Source organism: Corvus cornix, chromosome 2, assembly GCF_000738735.6.
Source record: "Corvus cornix cornix isolate S_Up_H32 chromosome 2, ASM73873v5, whole genome shotgun sequence".
Taxonomy (NCBI): Eukaryota; Metazoa; Chordata; class Aves; order Passeriformes; family Corvidae; genus Corvus; species Corvus cornix.
Genome location: NC_046333.1, coordinates 26,894,029 through 26,914,638, shown reverse-complemented (window position 1 = coordinate 26,914,638; position 20,610 = coordinate 26,894,029). Strand labels below are relative to the sequence as shown.

The following is a 20,610-nucleotide window of genomic DNA, read 5'->3' as shown; positions in this document are numbered from 1 at the left end:
CCTGTGGAGCCAATGAAATGCAAACTAATCTGCTGGTATATCATTAATTTTGGCTCAACAGACATAGACTGAACCCCTCTGGTCTTCTCCTCTTTCAGATACACTTCTAAGCTTTCTTTGGAACACATAAGCACTTATTCCTATTAGCGAGTTCAGTAGCTAATTTATTTTCCACCACTCTTTGCATGGAGATTTTCCTCTGTTTAAAGCTTTATTTCACATTGGGCTATAAGCACTGTACTGCATTCTGCCTATTTTCTCTTGCTGTATTGGAGAGATAAAAAGTATTAGGCAAGATGGTTTCCAAAACTGCTTAGATGCATACCTAAACATTCAATTTAAGCACATATATTTTCTTTTAGGCAGTTTTTGAAAACATTAATTTTCACGGTCTTCTAATTCTCTTCTGATTAAAAACCCAATTATTCCAGCAGGTTGTGGGAGACCATGAAAAACCCTCAAGGCAGATATTTTGGATGAATCTGAAAATCCTACATATTGCACACCATCATCAATATTTTTTCCAGAAAATAGCTATATCAAACCCAGTTATATGTTGCTTCCTTAACATATGGTAATATCCAACACAATAAAATGTGCAAGTTAAAAAGAATTGCTTTTCTTTCCATTGGTTTTAATCATTTATTCCACCACAAAATTCATGCTGCAAATATTCAAAAGCTGTTGGACAGATGGTCATGAAACAGACTATATTTTAAGAATCTCATTCTTGAGACATTATCTAACAATTAACAAAAGGAAAAAAAAAATACAGGACATCACTACTAAGAGCTTATTTGAAAGTACTTTGCTGAAACTATGTACTGCCATGGTCCTAGAAATGCACAAAGTCACACAAAGAAAACTATCTGCGTCAAACAGATAGCACTGATTTTTTCCCCCTTTTTTGTTTTCTGAGTGCACAATCTCTGTGCAACCAGCATGTATCTCATCTAACAGCCGTGCTGAAATCCTATATGGCAAACTCTTTTGCTTTGGAAGTGGTACTGTTAGAAATGCATTCAAGAAATAGAAACCAAGATTGAAAAAGCAGTATGAATGATAAGGGTCAGCAGTGTATTAGTTCAGGCTGCTAACATATGAGAGGAGAGAAAGACCTCTGGGATCTTACTTTCTTTCTCTCTGATATTTCCTCAAGAGTCTGAAACTGAAATATTCATTGCTGTATATGTTTCTGATTTTTTTTTTTCCTTCAAAGAGAGAGCATGCTATCTTTGGGTACCACTGAGTAAAGAAATTGTCTACTGATAGAAAATACCTTGTACTCAATTATGGATACTTATATATCATGTATCATAAAGAAAATACATTTATGATGACCTTCCAGCCTCTTTCCAGTTATGGGAATTAGAGAACAGCCATGAAGATGAAGGTACTCCTAACCTCAGGTAATAATCTCATTTTTGTATTCGGACGAGGAAAAAAAAGTAATTTAGCTAAGCAGACAGCATGAAATTTTATTTGTGTAATTTTCTTGCTGAAATTACATGATACAACAAATTTTGTTAAAAATTCAGTTGGAAACTTCAATTTTATTGTCTGAAGTATGAACAGAAATAGCAGAAATAGCTTTCCCAAGGAAAAATATCCCAATTATATATCTCACCCCAAATTCTCATCACCATGAAAAACAGAGCATCAAAACTGAAAAAGCTCTTAATAAAGCTACATGGATATCTGCAGATAACCAGAATTTCATTTAATTTGAAGCAAAATCTATGTGTACATCCTGTACCTATCTGCTGTAACTTGTTGTTGTAACTCTTACCACTCCTGTGTGACTCCCCAACAGAAGAATCCCAGCTATTCTGCCTTCCCAAATGCAAATATTTTTCTCTATCATCTTCAGAAAAAAGGTTCAGAAGATACTAAACTTTTAAGTGAAGGTCTGAAGCTAAATCCTTGGTGGAATGAATGAATTCCAGAAGGCTGGGACATACCCTGCTGTACACTGTAGTTTTATAGCACATTTCTTGGAGGCATATGAGGAAATGCTACAAAGATAACTGCTCTATGGTTTGCAAAGGTGTATTTTCATCCAGTCTCTTAAATAAAAAGTTATACACCATGTGGCAGTATCTCATTTCACACTTTAGTGTGAAAGAGATTATATACATGTAACAGTCTAATAAATGTCAGGCCATGTCTCATGACAGATGACAGAAGGAAGGAATCCAGGTAAAGACAAGTAATTACAGCCTTTCACTGCCACAGACTTGCACTACTTGTAAGTACATGCATCCTCTTTCAGCTAGGCTCTCTTCATTGGAGAAAAATGTCTTGTACTAACTGCTGCCTGCTGTTGTCCCCATGTGACTTACGAATTTGTTCCAACTTCAGAGCTTTCTTTCCATATATGCTGATCTCCAGGTGCTTGGATTGACCTAAGGAAGCTTTACACTAGGTCACTTGCATGCATGTACCCTCTATCCCTAAGGTGCGCCATAGACTCCCCTGTCTGCTTTATAAAGGAGCATTTGGCAAAGCTATTTGCCATGCAGCATCATAAACTTTGGGGCACTGGTGACAGGATAGTGATGGAGATTCTTATTTTTGTGGTGAACCAGTGTATTTATTGGAGCCAGGTGGGGATGTCAATTCCAACAACACAGCTAGAACACATCTGTGTTTTACAGTGTTTGATTTTGCCTCAGTACAAGTCATTAAACTTTCAAAAGCTCAGGGAAGAGTCATGTTTTGTCACGCTCAGGAAGGAGATTCTCTGACAGTAACGAAGAGCAAAACTACCATAAAGTTGTTAGTTCAATTCCCTGCAGACATAGCAAGGTATTTGACCAGACCCATGCTCCATATAGGAGCATGACAGAAAAGGATGGATAATCAGATAGAGAACCAGACCCTGGAGCAGTCTGTTTTCTAAATTAATTACATTTACTTTGGTCATCTATATGTCAGAAGTAAGTTAAGGGAGCTGGAAGCTGTTCTCCCCAAGGGATGAGAAGACTTTGCCAATAGAATTTTCCTAGAAATAACACACAAGGCTATTCTGTGCTGTTTATAGATGTATCTCAAGAAGACTCAGTCCATCTAGTCACTTGATGGTGCATATTCTATGTCACTGAAGTACCCAGAGTCTACAACCCAAAAGAAGGGTCAAAGACTAGTAAGTAGCAGAGCTACTAGTTTTGAGAAACTGATACTGATACTCTAAAACAGATGGCAAATTCCTTCCAAAAAATGCCAAGTATTGAATGTCCTTTGTGTTCCCAAGCACCATCCAAGTGACGACAATTCATGTTTTGCAGGTATCTATACTGGCACTTATGGCAGAAGTTATTAACCCTAAGAAATTCTATAGTCAACCCACTGAATTCACATTTTTCATATTTAGCATACTAGCCTCACGATCTCAGGACCAGGAAATGAGACATATTCCTCATGAGCCATCTGACCCCTTGAGAAAATGAAGACATCTTAAGTTAGGCCAAACTTGCCCAGAACACACCTAAAAGCAGAACTAATGAAGTTAACAGGACACTGGAAAAGCCCCAGTGTTACTGCAATGATCACAGTCAATTTAGATTATGATCTAGCCTGAGGAATACCAAAACGGAATTCATTCTATGATCTGTTCATTAATGGCAGTAAATATAAAATACTGTCATCTTACTGAGATCCTGATAGGTCATGTATCAAAGCATAACAAACCATCTTCATAATCCATCACCACAAGAGAGTTGCTAATTAGGATGTCAATGGACAGCTCCAGCATTTCCCTTCAGATTTCCTTTGTGAATTCCTGAAGAGCTATCAACTCGGGTTCTTACACTGAAAAAATATACTTGAACAGAACTGGTATCTAGACTGACTACCAATGAAGGAAGGTAATTGTCAGGGTGCTGATATGTCACTGTTCCTTTTGTAGAGTGTTTCTTTTGCCGACCTTGGACAGAACAAACAGAACCTATCTTAGAGGGCAGCAGTTCATCTACAGAGCTGAGCTACCTAAGAGACAGGAATGGCTTAAAAACAAGGAACAACAAAACTGCTTGCTCAAGATTCAACAGGAGGCACATAGGTACTCCCTCTCAGCCATGTGCTTTTAAAGCAATACAAGCTCTTTTAGTTACTATCAGTGGACCAACATTTCAATAGTAAGAGCACAGGAATATTGCATTTATTGAAATGCCAATTTGACTCATGCAGCAGCGTATGATACCAAACTTTATTGGAAGGAAGTGAGCATGGATTCGCAGAAGTATTGCATCTGCTATTAATGTGATTTCAAGAAGCAAATATTAAGGAATTTTAGAAATCAAACAGTAATGTGCAATGATAGGAAGTCTTAAAATCCAACACAGCAAACTAATGCAGGGGAATTGAGAAAGATACTGCCTAAAGTACGACAGATGACTGACTTCATCAGCTACCGAATGAGATTCTGTAACTGATGATATGCAAGAGGTTAAATAAAGTGCTCCTTTCTGCTCTTAGAAATCTACAGACATATAGACAGACTTCACTTCTCTTTTAAAATAAAGTGCAGAAAAAAAGGCTAGTTTAGTTGCACAAGGAGGTATTTTAAGGTCTGAGATTTAAAAAAAAAGACTAAATAGATCAGATAAACCAAAATGCTTCTGTCACAGGGTTCCCAGACAAAATATTAAAGACAGTGAAAAAGAGGAGAAAATATTTTTTTCTAGCTGTAAATGCTTCAAAGAAAAACAAAAGGATTTCTCATTTGTGTAAAAGAAGGGCAGCAGAGGTATTAGGAAGAAAATAGTTGTATTAATAAATGAAAAAGAGTAGTGGAATTAATTATTACAAAATGTCAGAGAGACAGGCTACCTTTTAAATCATCTTCATCAAGAAGGAAAACACAGAAAAAAGTCTGAACCATTAATGTGAACAGCTTATCAGAGCAAGGGGGTGTTTTTATCACTGCAAGTGATTAACCACTGGAGCAAAGTACCATCTTGGTATCCTCAGATACTGACTACACACCTGTCTGTGAGATACGTCTGAGCCACTCACACAAAGCTCACCACCATGGGGCAAGGCGTCCTGTGTTAAATAGGATAATGGAGTACTTTAATTCAAAGCCTTCTGAGGCCTTTCAAACTGGCTGTCTAGAGCCTGGCAGTACTTTGCAGGCACAAGGTGTACAGGAGGTGCTAAAAAGCTACCTCACCTTGACACAAGATCTTATAAGTAAGAAAAAGTAATGGGATTAGTAGTTATAAAGACAGTCACTGGGACTTAAAAAAACTGTTGGAAAATAAAGTGCATTATATATCTGCTTCCTGAACAAGCATTTCATGCTACCAACTCCTGTCATAATGACCTTATACTATTTTCAGTTGTGATTTATGCTCTTCTATAAACTGACAACTGTTTATATAATATCAAGTAATATCAGGTAACTGATATTACCTGAATACCTGGTCTGAAAGCTACACAAAAGCAACTAACAACATTCTCAGAGAGCTGTGATGAGGATAAATGCCTGAATGTTTGTGAAATATTCAGATTTTCTGGCCATTTGTTCCCCAAGAACATTTATAAATAAAGTGTGCAAACACATGAGATATGTGAAATATTAAGACCTGAAAGAAGTTATTTGATGCAACATTGAGCTAGGAGGCATATTATGCAAATCTCATGATAACACTTTCTAAATGTACCAGCCAACAAGACTGGTTTTAAGGGCCTTCAGCAAATGCGTTACACTGCTGCTAAACCATGAAGCTGCAGTGATGTATATCTCGGGAAGCTTAGCGCATTTTTTCCTTCTGTACTTCATGCAGGAAACCTCTGATGCTTTTCAGCCATCTTACTGGAAGTGTGACATTCACTGGTAAGACTGGAAAAGGCAAGTTTGGAAAGTAAAAGCAAAGTGGACTGCAGAGCTTTACTTAAAGGCTTTTTTCAGTCTAGCTAAATTAGGCTTAAAATATTTCTCTTGGTATTTTAAATAATGGAAGCTATAATAATAGTCATCATAAAAATGATTAAGAAGCTTAATCATGGGAAATTATCTTCCTTGAGATCACCGTTGCCAGTGAACCTATTAATCTGAACCAGTCTTACACAGAACCAACTTCCAGTCTTCAAGGAAGCAAACATGAAATAAAAAACCCTCCTAGTGACATGTGCAAACTCTCTGCTATTTCCATTCTCAAGAAGCTAGCCATCTTCTCATGCCTTGAAGGATCATTTTACACCTTCTTCATTGTTTGACATTTTTATTCAATCCAGAAATCTTTTCTCAAAAAAATCCTCCAGTGAAACCAGCTGGATTTTGTCCAAGCAAATACTCAATAAACTACAGAAAGAATAAAGCACTTTGTCAACAGCTTTTTAGAAAAAAGCCCTGTTTCTTTCTACACAGTTCATTTTAACACAGGGTCTCACTGGACTGTCTCAGCAGTAGAGAAAGCAATACAAGTCATCTGAAATGCACTCATGTTGTTCAGCATTTCTTGGGATTTGGCCTCCTTTGAGATTTTTCTTTCCCATTCTACTAACTTCTCCTTTTTAAAAAATTATGTGGCAGAAGGCATAGCTCCTCTTGCATTCTTTAGATGACAGACTGCTTAGGGCATGATGGCTCTGCGTTGGTGCAACGAGCTCCAGTCACACTAATGCCCTGCCACTTTTTTTTTAACTGCAATTAAATCAACCATAATTTGGAAATCTAACTTTTAAGTAATGACTGTATTAACTAATACAGTCATTATTAGTTAATAATGACTGAAGATGACAGTATACCAAAATACAGATATTGAAAAGGAAAACTCTGTATGAGCCAAAAGGACTTGTGACAAGAGAGAGGTTACTTTTTGCTGAGATAGCAGTGCAAATGGAGAGGAATCCCAGTTCCTTCCAATGCCTCTGGGAGGTCTGCCTTGATTTGCATTTTATTAGCTAGCATAATAGAGATACGATTAGCAGTAATTTTGCTTTGAGAGAGACAACATTTTGTTGTTGTGGTGTTGACTAAGAAAGTAATAAATAAATCCTTGTGATGTGTTAATCTGTTAATTTCAGAAAAGACTGAAATGGAACTATTTTGATAACTTAGATTTTTGATAAAATAATTGCCAAATTAGTTTATCAAAGCCTTTCAAATACCTGGCTGTGATGATGTTGTTAATATGGATGTGATATATATGCAGATTAATTGCTTGTGGATCACTGGAATAAGATATCCCAAATGTATTATGAGGTATAGTCTTTGTATACTTTATATCAAGCTGTAAATTAGATACTCTAGTTTATAAAAGGGCCCACTGAGACCACATTATTTAACAGTCTCACAAATTACTACTCTTGACACCTCTTGGCTTACTAGGCCAAAGAATCTGAGAGAATGAAAAACTGTAACTAGTTCTGGGCCAAATTTTCTGTGTAAGATTATTTATTGACGCTAAAAAATACTAAGTCTACTTCTTTATTTCTGTTGAGCTAAACCTGTGGTTTTATCAATTGATGGGTGGATGTCCAGAGTGCAACTTGGCAAAAGCACCATGTGTTAAAAAGCCCTACCCAATCTCAGTCTGATTTGCCATGTATCCTATACAACCTCTCAAGAACCACACTGTCTGCCTAATTAGGAAAAGCACTGACATGCATGCTTAACAGAGGGAAGCTTGAAATAAATCATATGGCCAAACCCAATCATACAATGAGATGCTTGTCCAAGAGTAGGACTTTAAACTTCAAGGTCTATGCCTGTAAAACTTTTGAACTAGGGTAACTTTTTTACTGTGTACTACTTGCTCAAAGAATTTCCAAGTCAAGTCAAGCACTTCTGTCTTCCAAGAGCTAAAAAAATATGGAAACCAACCAGCAAGCATAAAACTCCAAAATGAGAGCCATGCTCATAACCACTCTCTTTTGACAAACTGGTTTCTGTCTACAGACATGATTTACAGATTGTTCTTACCAAAGCCAGATCAAATGGTTCATAGCTGTTACATGGAAACATATTAAGCCTTTAAAACCTGCAGTGATGTGCCAAGTAATGAGGCTGAGCATTCTTCACGAAATGCAGAGAAGTGAGAGCAATCTTCTGGCTCCAGAAGTCTGAGAGTCACTTTTGAGCAATACAGAGAAAGCTTCTGCACCACAGCACATGGATCTGCCTCATGTCCAGACCATGACTGTGGAACGTGCTTTCCAAGGAACAGAGTACTACCACAAACCACATCTTCCTCTGTAAGTAAAGCACATGCCTTTGATCTTGCTTTCCCTGACCTACATATTTAATTGTAAACAGAAGAACCTAATGTGGCCCCAAAACTCTACTTGAACAAGACACTATAGCACATAACTCTCACTGAAGGAAAAGAGTGTGGCAACAATCATAGATATCTTTTCTCTACCTCAGCATTACTTCTAGAGCAACAGAAAAAGAACCCATGCATAAGTATATACATAGACGTACTTACACACACATGTACATTTAAGGTTCTAGTAACTTCAATCCCCAACTCTTTGGGCTTAAAACTTTCATATCAGCAGTGACTTACCTGACAATGAAAAACTTATCAGTCTCCGACTTCCTTGTCCCTGGATTGAGTCTTCATTGGTGATGCTTTTAAAAATCTGCTGGAAGATAAAGAATTATGAGAAAGAGCAGTCTCCAACAACTCTCGAACAGAGCAATTGCTTAGTAACTGTCTTTTTTACAGATTCTTAGTTAGTTTTACAACCAAGAATCAATTATATGACTAGAGATCAAAGTAATGTTTTTATCTAGGTAATCATTTAACCATTAATGGCCTAAGTCATCCCTTCCTGGAAGCTTTCTCTTAAAAAACCAGAATGATGCAAAAATACTACTGTAATTTGAATATAGCAGTTCTTCACCCAAAAAGAAGCTACTTATTAATCAGGAGATAAAAGTAGTACATAAGGATGGGGATGTGGCTATCACCTCTTGAAACAACTTCCATCTTTATAACTTGTGTGGAAAATCTTGTTCCAGAAAGTTTATTGCATACCTTGGAGAAAGACTTCTGAGAGATTACTAGTACCCTGCATAAAAACCTACTGTGAATTTTGCTAACAATACACATTGAGGGTGAGCTGGGGAAAAAAAAAAAAAAATCTGTTGATTACTCTTTGTACTCCACAGTTCAGTTTTTAATGTCAGTCCTTGGCTCAGTAAGTTTATTGGTGAGCTGCTGTTGTGCAAATTAGGCACCAGGCTGCCTTCTGGCTGTGATCAGAACTGGGAAGCAAGTACACCTATGGGCCAGTGTCTGGGGCATCAGGAGAAACCCACCACCAGTAGTTTTCACGCGGAGTCCCTGAGCACGGCACAGGAGATGCCATCGGGTGTCAGACTCCAAGTTCAGCAGGGAGGTGGCGCTACTAGTACTGCTTCCCACTGACTTTGGAGTCAAACCAAGTGCTGCTCTGCCCCCGGGAAGCAGCAGCTCCGTGTCACTCTTGCCATTCAGCTTTCAGCCAAAAAAGAAAAACAGCATTTATGCAGTGAAGTTCCAATTTCTGACGGGAAACAGTAACTGAAATCCCACTCAGCTATGACTCATTGCTCGGTATATTAAATATTGTGTAGTCAAGCTTAACTTAGAAAACAAGCTGCTCTCTGCCCCCAGATAATGCAAAACATGGGCAAGTGGGTACTGTAGCCCAGCTAGCAGGGATTAAGCAAGCAGACGCAGATGAGGCCTAGATCAGAAATGTATGGGTTGAATTTAGACATCCTTGTAAAATAATGGTTTCTGCTGGACCTGACTTTTAGTCATAATCATTTTGTTTCTTTCAGACTATCTAAATGGGATAAAAGGTACTGAGCAGAGAGGGACTATGAATAAATTCCAGTAGAAACATCCCTATTGGATCACAGCTAATTAGTTGCAATTGCACTATTGGCCTTCTCAGCAAAGTAGGTTTCAATATATTTATTGAAGCCACCACTGATTTCTGGATAGAGACACATTTAATTCAGAATATATGTGTCTATGGGAATTTTATGACAAGAACTCAGCAACCTTTACCAGCCAAAGTTGTGATCCCATCAAGAAACAATGACATTTCCTTTTCAACATGTATTTTTCATACTATGTCACTGCCTGATATTAATTACACATTACCCTTTAATGCTTATTTTTATGGTCTTTTCATGATTTTGTCCAGGATAATAACTGGGCCAACCACTCTAGATATGTGCACATTTGGAAAATGTGCTTTTTTCCGGTCCTTCAACATTACTCTGGGTTTTTTTCAGACCTGCCAGGTATGTCATACATCATGCCAGTATGAATAGTTCAGCAGACTACACATTGAACAAACTGGGGTAGATCTGATGGGGTCCTGCAAACCTGTCCAAAACTTAAAAATATGTTGCCATTAAATGATCCTTCAGGGGCCTTATCAACATTAGTGAAACTGTATGGAGACAGTTATAATAGAGTGTTGTCACAAATCCTGATACAGGTAAAGCATCCTCAGCATGGTCAAACTTGGAAGGCAAAGCTTGCCATTACACAACGGGAGTAATAACACATACAGTCCCGTAAGTGAAACAACAACAAAATAAGTTTATTTGCTCCTGAAGGGTCCATCTGTTCTGTGAAGCAGGTGCACCCCACAGCATCCTGTCAAGGGCTCACCACTCAGCCATGCAATCAGGGGTACTAAAAGCCAGCCCTGCTGTGCAAACAAGTTCCATCCTCGGTAGCTGACCCCTACATAACTCTCTGAGCTGCAGCACTTCATCAGCATGCCAGCCACTTTGAGAATGCCTAGCACTTAATCTTAGCAAAATGCAACACTTGCTGGAAGTTTTTCCAATTTTCTTCTTGGCCAGGTGGATGAGAAAGGGAGTGCATGGCAGAAAGGCTGAAGGAGAGAGGCTTTTGTCCTTGGGTTTGAGACCTGGGATGCACCATTAAAGACTTCATACAACTGAGCCTCCTGTGTAGCTCTACCATCACAAACCTGTGCTCCTCATCCTCCAGTGGTCTGAAGGCACTGGTCTGCCACTCTCCTCACACATACACAGAACCTTCTCACCCGTGACATGGGTCATGGCAGAGCAGGCTCGGGAGCCAGCAAACATCCTCTCTCTAAGAATGGGAAGGGTAATAGGAAGGCCATAAAAGTGATTACATTTTAATATTGGCATTTCAAGAAGTCAGAAGGAACAGCAGGGAAGGAAGGGAGGGGGACATTAAGTCTGATTTTCTGAAAATAAGAAGAGCTATTTGCTGCAGTTTGGATTCACTGCTTTCTAATGCAATACCAGACTGTCCCCAGTTAATGAGGACAAGGCTGCACTTGATGCAGGGCAGAGCAAAAGAGGGTGAGTGGTCACCAGTGCTCACCAGCCACCACATCAACTGGGTTTCCCAGTATCTTGAGGCCTGGGATGGGGACATGCACAGGTCATACTGTCCTGCTTGCCATTAATCATGAAGGAAATCCAGACTGGTTTTAGTGGCTGCAATATAATTACATTGGGAGTTTCGTCACTCTAAGTAAACCTTGAATTTAGTCAGCAGGAGGTAAAAACCCCTCTATCTTCTCAACTGCCACTTAAAACACAGTTAGTTGACAGACAGACAACATTCATCTCATCACTTGACATCCTATGGGCTTGAAGTCCTTCACACGAAAAGGAACAAATGTGATTTTTCCTCAATAACTTCTGTGCTTTGTTATGCCCTTGAAGTGAGAGCTCAGCCTGAATTAGCTTGATATTTTTAGTTTATAATGCCATTTTTGCACATTGTGCAACCCAGCCTAATTATTTTACAAGTCCTGCTGATACAAAACAGAATTAATATGCTTTTACTACATGCTTCTGCTGTATCTAGACATGAAGATGGGACATGAGCTGCAACTTCAAGCCTAGCTGAATCTCTCTCCAAAAACCAAAGGCTTCCTGAACTGTGTTCAAACCTCCTTTTGATTTCCTTGCATGCAATTGGAGCCAGCATCATTGCCACTGATGGGAGCACATACATTTAAACAGAGAAGCATCTGTACTTCCTTTAAAATATTCTCCAATAAACACACACTGTAAAATCTTCTGGTTTGTGATAGTTTCCCAGCCTCTGAAGCAAGGCGAAAGACGACTACCAGCATTTGACTGTGATTAACTGTGAAACATGGGAAGGTACCTGAGGCCAGACTGAAGCCTGTTGGGACTTGCTGACCTCAGGAAATGGTACAGCTTTGGTAGTGCTTCTCATTTTTTCCATACAGAGAAAAAGAAGACTGAAGGAGGTGACTGAAAGCTAAAAATAATAGTCCTGTCCTGGAATCACTTTTCCTTGTGAGTAGGTCCTGCAAATGCTAGAAGGAAGTTATGTGACCCTGAATGAGAAAGGAGGCAGGTTTCATGCTAGCAAAGGGTGCCCTTGAGACTCCCTTCCTCTTCAGCCATGGTATGTGTTATGAAAAAAAAAAAATCATTTTGAGAAATCCCACAGTATTACAGTCCATCGGTTCTTGCTGAGGCAAAATTCCAAGCACATAACTAAACATTTGTCTAAGCAGAAAGCCAGAAACAGAGATTCTCACAACTAATTAAAAATATCTCCTAAAATACCTTTCCCTTCACTAGCCTACCTAAATATGTAGAAGAGTAACAAGGACAATGCTCTTGCCCCTGAAAATAAAGTGGCTTACAGGGCACACTTAGGCTGCCCCTATTCAGCCTCCCTGTTGCTCTAGGTTATGCTGAGGCAAATACTTTTGGATACAGGTACAGTGTAAATAGAGGTCTGGAACAAACTAATTGTTGTAACTGTGCTGTACTAGAAAATCTGCTTTTGGACACCACAGTGACCAGTAACAGTGCAGCATGCTGGCAAAACCTCCTTTGCAGCATTAAATTCCTTTTAGCGTGTTTGTCTATCGTGCAGCACAACTTAACTATTCTTAAAGTCCTGCTGATACAAAACAGGATAAATATGATTTTATTACATGCATCTACCACAGCTAGACATGCACAGCTGACAAATACAAGCACTTACTCCTTTTCCCACACATAGAACAGGAAAATACTCTTATGTCTTAGTGTTCTGTAGCACTCTTCCTCACCAGAAGGAAGAGGACATTTTTGCCACTGTGCTCACATGAAGAGATTCAACAAAGCTAAGAGAATTTTCTTTTCCCGTAAGTAGAAGAAACACTTAGGTTAAGTAATCTTACTCTTCACTGACAGCCAAAGCACTTCTGTATCAGTAGCTTCTGCTGCAAAAGAATGGCAACACTTAACTGATATAAATTACCTCACATAGGCCAGTATTTCTTCCATTTAAAAAGAGGAAATTGCAGTGATATTAAAATCAGTGCTGCACTACCTGTTTGCTTCCACTGACTTTATATCATGGTGAACATCATGGGCATGACCTAATGCTCAATATAATCAAGTTCCAATTTTACAAGACGCTAATTAAAACCTAGAATATTTTACACTGATGGCACAGATTGCAACTACAGTAATATCTAACACAGATTAAACAGTCAGGTACTGTAAACTGGCAAAGCTCTAGCCTGGGCAATACTATCTATTCACAAGAGCTTTTCTTTTAAAAAGTAGATCTAAGAACATATCAAAGTATTCAGAAGAGCTCACACTTCCAAGCAGTACTATCCAGACTATAATCAAGATGGAAGTCTACAATGAAACAAGACTGGAAACCACAAACATAAAGCAGCAAAATACTTTCTGTTTGTACACACTGGCTCTGAGGATGAAAAGCAGTAGATTAGAGCACTGCAAAAAGGGAAGGCTGCAACCTGTGCTTGATTCAAATCAAAGGTGAAAAATAGCCTCAACTTAGCCCCAAACTGTGCATCAGCAAACAGAAAAGGTATTGCTAGATGTGTCAGAGCTAAAGATGTGATGTTGCAGTGCAGAAGAGAGGCTATCCAGTCACTGCCTGCACTACACTTGCTTCAAGCTCCAGTTCTCTGTTCTCTGCTTTTCAAGACTACTGAACTTGCCAGCAGATTTAAAGCAAAATAAGTAAGATTAACAGCCTTGCTGATTTCAGTTTACACCAGCTTGGAGCCATTGTTTTAATAGACTGTGTGTACATGGCACGGGAGTCCAGAACAGTCCTCAAAAATTTATTCTCCCCTAACCTATTTCTGCTGGCTTTTACTAGTGCACTCTTGACTTCACTGAATGCTTAACATTAGGTCAACTCTCCAAAACAAGTGGAAAAAGGCTTACATTTTCTACAGTGCAGCAGTGAAGCATCTTATCACAGTAAGAGAATATCAGATATCATCCTGAGTTCACACTTCATATTCTACCATCTTCTTTAGAGAGGGAATTCCTCAGTAGATCTGCAAATGGGTGAACTCCCATTTCCTGCCAGGTGCTGAATTTAAAAATAAACTGTTTTGTAAAATAAATTGACTAAGCAAACACAGACTGAGTGCCTCCTTTTATACCATCGCTTGGCTTCTCCAGTGAAGAAGCTGCTCTGGGATGCAAGGAGTGAATTCTGAAAGGAACAAATGCGGATCTGAGCTCCCTGACTGCCACTGACAGAATTATGTCTATGATCCCAGGCACCACTTTGAAAAATCTACCCCTAATTAGTGGCAGTGCTTCAGCTGCAACCTCCACTCTGCTGACAGAATTATCCAGCTCTTGAATGCAATATATTCCACTTATCCTGTTAGCTTGTTAAGCCATTGTGCTGGCACCGTGGTATTTTTCTATCAGGTGCTTCCAAACAGCTGCCAGCTTCTCCAGCAGCAAACTCCTGCTGGGCACTCTGCCGCCAGCTCACGTCCCTGAAGGACTGTGACCACACACACAGAGGCCTCCCCGTGTGCCACTGTCGGAGCATTCTAGCCTTGTAATACACCACCTTCTCAATGCCATTCCCTAATTAAGTGGAGAACTTGCCTTTTGTGGGCATATGACAATTGCCCTTTCTCTGCAGAAAACACTTTTTGCCCCATCCTGCAGCACTGTTTATTTATTATTTCATTTATTCCCAGAAGACAGAAGCTTTTCATTCCAAAACTTTTGTCCTCGAAACCCCTTAAATAGGTAGCAAGGAAGTGAGTAAATTTTTTTTCCCCCCATGGAAAATGTTACAAATTCTTTCACCAGATAACAAACTGTGGCAGCCAAACTAAAACACTGGAAAAAACCCTGCTGCTTAGTATAATCAGTGAAGTCCTCTAGAAGGCAACTATCAACAGGCTTACGACAAGAGGACATCCAGTGAGAGTACATACCAAGTATATGGAGGTTTCCATGTTGGCATGAAGCTATTTCATATTCCCTTACCAATCCTGTGTGTGTAGAATGCTCTTTCAGCATAACCAGAATCTCAAATAAGGATGTTAGGAGCAAACACTTCCAATTAAAACAAAATCAAGGACTGAGGCAAGAAACCAGTATCTTCCACAGAGTCCAATATTTTTTTCTTCCAAAAATTGATTAAATTCAGATTTTTAACTGTATCAACAGCTCTGCCTAATAAACTTCGGTTATCCTTTGGCAGCAGAGGAAAAGCTCTGATTAGAGATTCTGGTCTTCCATCACTCTTTGAAACTTAATTTAAATAAAGTCTTAGATTTTCAGATACTTAAAGACAATCACACATGCATGTGGTAGGCTTTGGTTTGCTGTTTATGGGTTGATGGCTGGACTATATCTAAGCAGCAGATCTTTTACTTATACCTATCAAACTTCTGTGAGGGCCATTTTCCACAGCATATCCCAGCAACTGCCCCCACACTGGTTCTGAGACTGAATGCTATTTGACACTAATGACCCTGTGAGCCTTAAGAAGTCTCTCAGCAAGGTAAGTGGTCTAAGACATGACAGTATTTTACAGCCCCAATGTTCAAAACAAAATTTGGTTTAGTTAGCAGAGAAGGTGGCTTTTTGTGGTTGCTAAACAGTTTTGTGCTTCCCAGTGTTACCACCATCCACTGAAAAAACCTACAAGAAAATCTGAGGTAATGATCAGATTTACACCAGGGAGCTGCCTAATGCAGAACAGGATTGGCCTTGTAAACCTGACAGGTCCATACATAGAGTATTTATGTGCTTAAGCACTCTTGACAGCAAGAACTGATTGTAAATATTATCCTCTCTGGAACAGCTAAGCGATATCCTGCAAGCCACTGAAATAACTGGGAGCTTTACCACTGACAGATGAAGAGGCCTACTGGACACTGATTGGATCATGTAATTTTGCATAAAAGTTGCCCCACAGACTTCAAATTCAACCTTTTCATGAAAACACTTTGTTTGTATGGAGAATTAAAAAATTGCTGCCAACACCTTTTCTCTCTGCCTAGAAATGACCAGTCACCAAAACATAGGGCAAATATAGTGAAAACACTGACACATCCACAATGTCTTTGGAAGGTAGGAAACTATCAGACAGCAGCTGCCTTCACTACAGCTTCAGAAACTCCTCAGTCTTGTAACATAGTTTGGATGGGACGAGTGCACAGATGAGTAATGCTGACACATGAGGGAGAGAGCCCTATCTTTCAGCTAAGCTATGTTTGAAGAAGGGCTCAGAGCATTAGTCATGCTGTCAAATCGTGTGGACAAGGGAACCGAGTCAATGACCCTTTGCAGTATAAAAGAAGCAGCTAGGCAGCAAACAATGCCCATTCTTCTAAATGAATGCCTCAAATACCAGTTCAACTGTGAATACCTTTATTTCCAGAAGTGAGTTACAGACACTTTACTTTCAACCTTGGGTCCTACTTTGGGCAGAAATGAGGTGGCTGTAGATTTATAGACTGAATTTAAAAGTAGAGAAATATCTGTGCTACTTCTAAAGTCTCTCAAACTTGCTGAATTCCTAATAAAACATTTTACTACACAGAGCATTTTTCTAGTTATGATGCCACAGAAAGGACAAAGCTGAGAAGAAAAAAAAAAATCTCCTTTTATAGTATTTACAGTCTCACTTAGTTAATGCAGCCTCATTCACACTCTGTTTCTCCTTTTAGCAGATCCCTTAGACTCAGCAGAAACTGCTATCTCACCTTGGTAAACCCATTGGTTTTTTTTGTTTTGTTTTTTTGTTTTTTGTTGTTGTTGTTTGCTGGTTTTGCTATTTATCTGGTTTTGTGGTTGTTTTATTTTAGTATTTTCTATTTAAAAATAGCCTTCGTTTTTCAACTGGCTTCTGCTGTCCACAGCATTTGATGTTTTGTTTTTCCTTAGGTTGCTGCTTTCTAGAACAGCAGGCCTTAAAAAGTCAACAGCCTTCCCCAGTGAAGTGGGCTTGTGGGAATACTGATTGTAATCAAACTGCCATAGAATGAACAATGTTGGAAGAGATCTCCTGAAGTCACCTGACCCTTCAGTCAAAACAGGTCAAACTTAGAGCAGGCTACTCAGGGTCCTGTCCAGTTCATTTCTGAGTATCTCCAAGGAAGGAGATCCCACAAGCACTCTGGGAAACCCATTCTAATGTTTGACTACCATCTTGAGAAAAAAGATATTCCTGAAGCCTAATCAGAATGTCTCTTGTTGCAACTTGTGTCTATGACCTGCTGTGCTGTGAGTAGAGTCTGCCTCCTTCCCTACAATATCCCACTAGGTAGTTAAAGGCAGCAGTAACATTCCATGTAAGACTTCCCTTAAGACTGAATAAATTAATCCAGCTCTATTGCCACTCCTCGTATGTAAAGTCCAGTCTGAAGGATGAAGAAAACAGAGGCCAGACTCATCCTGAAAATGACCGTGGCAGGGCTTTACAGCAAACCTGAGGTATGGCAACGACTTCTGGGGAGAAGCAGCTTTTACAAAATCTGATCTCCAGTAACAGATGAATTAATTACAGCAATTCAGTTGCCACCAAAAGCCTTGTGAAGTATTTGGCCTGGTGCATATTGGATGCAAGGCTTCTGAACATAAAGTCATTAAATACAACAGGAGGGGAAAATGGTGTCAACTAAATGCAGGAGTGCTGTCACTTCAGAGGAATCATTAACTCCAGCAGACCTGCAAGCTAAGCCTGACAAAGCCACAGCTCAGCCCCACAGCAAAGGAGGAGATGTCTCACATGCCTGGGTGCTCCTGCCAGCTCTGACCACCGCACTGTGAGGCTCACACAGTTATCAGCCACCTGTCTGAGAGGCAGCCAAGTGGTCCTAAAGGCTGGCTGTGGTCAGAGTACAGCATGCTTTTCAGGCAGTCTAGACCTCTCCTAATCCAGAAGCTCTTCAAAACCTTGAAAGGAAGAAGCCCAAAAAAAAGTGAAAGAAATATACTAGAAAAGGAAAAAGTAGAACCAGAAAAGAGGAAAAAAGGCAAGGGTCTATAGAAGAAAAGTGGAAAACAAAGGAAAAAGCAGTGGAGGATGCTACAAGGAAAGCAAGAAATTTATTTCTAAAATTCCATATCTTTACATCCTAAAAAATTCCCTTCAGCCCTTTCAGATACATCTCAAAACACCCAAGCCAAGCACCATAAAAATCCCAATACCTCAACAGTGATCACTACAGCTTTCTTAGAACTCCAACCTGACAGCAGCAGCTTTCAAACTTGCCTATGACAAAGGTAAGTGAGATCCTTTGGGGAAAAACGAGAGAAAGAAATAGGCTGCTTTAAAAACCAGGGTTTCCTGACAACAGTGGCACCTCCAGACTTTTCTGGTATTATGTTTTAAATATTCCCACATAGCTGAATCAGTTGTATGGTAACAGCCCTTGGTTGCCATTAAACACTTCACCTCTGGAGTCACAGTCCTAGTACAGTTTCAGTCTGCCAGTCAAAAGCCACAAATTGGTACCCGAGATATAGTCCATTATGCATTTTGTGAACTGAAGTTTAACAATTACCCAGGGTTAGTTAGGGATTATGAGCAGTGCTGGTGGTCCATTGCTAAGAATATCAACATGTGGTCTAATTAATGTGGTTTAAACTTAGGTTCACCATGAAGTCCTACCACACAGGCATAAGGGCAAAAGCTGTTTCAGTGTAAATAAAAATCAGACTGGTTCAGTTAAAAAGGGAAGTGTGTAAGAACAATTTAGTTGCTTTCCATCAGACTTTACAGATGTAAGAATTTAAGCCTCCTTTTAAAATGATTGAGTAGGGAGATGCTGCATGCTTTCAGTACAGATGGAAACAAGCTTGCCTGAGAACTCAGCTAGCCAGCCAGGGAAAAAAGACCTCAGATATTTAATGGAAATGGAAAAATGTTCCTCAAGAGATTCAAGGATTAAAAATGAACAAAGTGTTCACAATTCTATTAAAGAAATATTCTTATGCACATCTGCTGATATATAACATACTGACCTACATCGATTTCCCCACTTGTAATAAAGCCTGAGAACAAAAGAGGTCCAAGTAATAGTTACAGGAAAAAATGTTTTAGAAAAGTATGTAATGTTATATAACTTTATTCCATCAACAAAACTATGTGAAGGGAACATGATTATCCTGTCAAGCTCCAAGAAATCAGGAAATGCAAACCTAAAAGACAACTGTGAAGCATAAAGTCTGCATAAAGTCTTGATACATAAATTTTAATGCATCTTTCTTTTTTTTAACTGTCTCCCATCATAACTTTTTCCCAATGCAACATTATAAATTTATTTTTGGATCACACAGATTTGTGTGAAGTTAAGTACAGGCACTCCAAGATATACTCACCACACAGATAAAACAAAGGATGGCATGATCATGATAGGGCTTGCATGCATGTGCACATGGACATACATGCACACTAAACTCATAGGGCAAATACCTGCAGATGCCTGTTGGGATGTTGAAAAACTTTCAGGCTTTCAGTCACCACCTGCTCCTCTCTATCACCTACTTACGGTATTTCTACTGAAACAACCGCCAAGTTATTCCACAAACATTCAAAATTACCTACAAATCCACCAGTTATAAATATGCGCAACTTTACCTCATAGTCATTTCCTCAGTCACACCAGCTGATTTTAGGTTATCTGAGGGTATGAGTTATTTCAGAAGAGATCTTAAGTACTGGCTATTTTTATAAAGGATTATGCATTGCAAAACTACAATAATGTTGTTCTCTCCCCAGATCTTCCTCCCAGCCCCTCTTCTTTCCAGGACTAAGGAAAGCAGACAAGAAAACAAAAGAAAGATATTTCAAGAAAACAAAGTTATTTTTCTCCATTACACTGGCTACTGGCAAGTCCTTGGTTACTGAAAATCCAATCAGGACTAAACTGCTGGCATCTATCAGCTGTAGTAGGTAGATAGGAAACTTCACTGTGGAGCTACACACAGGTTCAGTGCAGGCTACAGATCTGGCTTCAATGAATTTTATGACCTCCTTCTTTCCCTCTGCATGAATGGCTGTTTGTCTGGCTGCTGCTCTGATGTACAGAAATCCATGCAGCGCTTGAAAACAGGCATGCTGGTAGATGACAGCTGCTGAAATGTGCTGAAAATTGCTGAGTGAGAGACTGGGCACACAACTGCCCATCTCAGCTTAAGTTCATGCCTTGGCTTGTATTCAGATACATGTGATACAGATGTGTGGACACAAGAAGAGGTCTTGTACCTATCTCTTGGCTTTCCTCCCACTGTGCCAGCTTTCCAGCTGGCCACAGGGAACACAGCATACTTTATCTTAGGAATATGCGATTCCACTAAAA

General features: G+C 39.4%; 1 protein-coding gene across 6 annotated transcripts in view; it reads right to left on the bottom strand.

The window, feature by feature from the left end:
* Nucleotides 1–20,610, bottom strand: part of HECW1 (HECT, C2 and WW domain containing E3 ubiquitin protein ligase 1) — a 264,830-nt gene that overhangs the window by 94,540 nt on the left and 149,680 nt on the right. For 4 of the 6 annotated variants that reach the window (XM_039548885.1, XM_039548883.1, XM_039548881.1 and 1 more), the window contains one exon: nt 8,517–8,595. In XM_039548885.1, the coding sequence (XP_039404819.1) occupies nt 8,517–8,595 (79 nt within the window). The remainder of the gene's footprint in view (nt 1–8,516; nt 8,596–20,610) is intronic. The other 2 variants (XM_039548882.1, XM_039548887.1) reach the window with 1 other exon arrangement.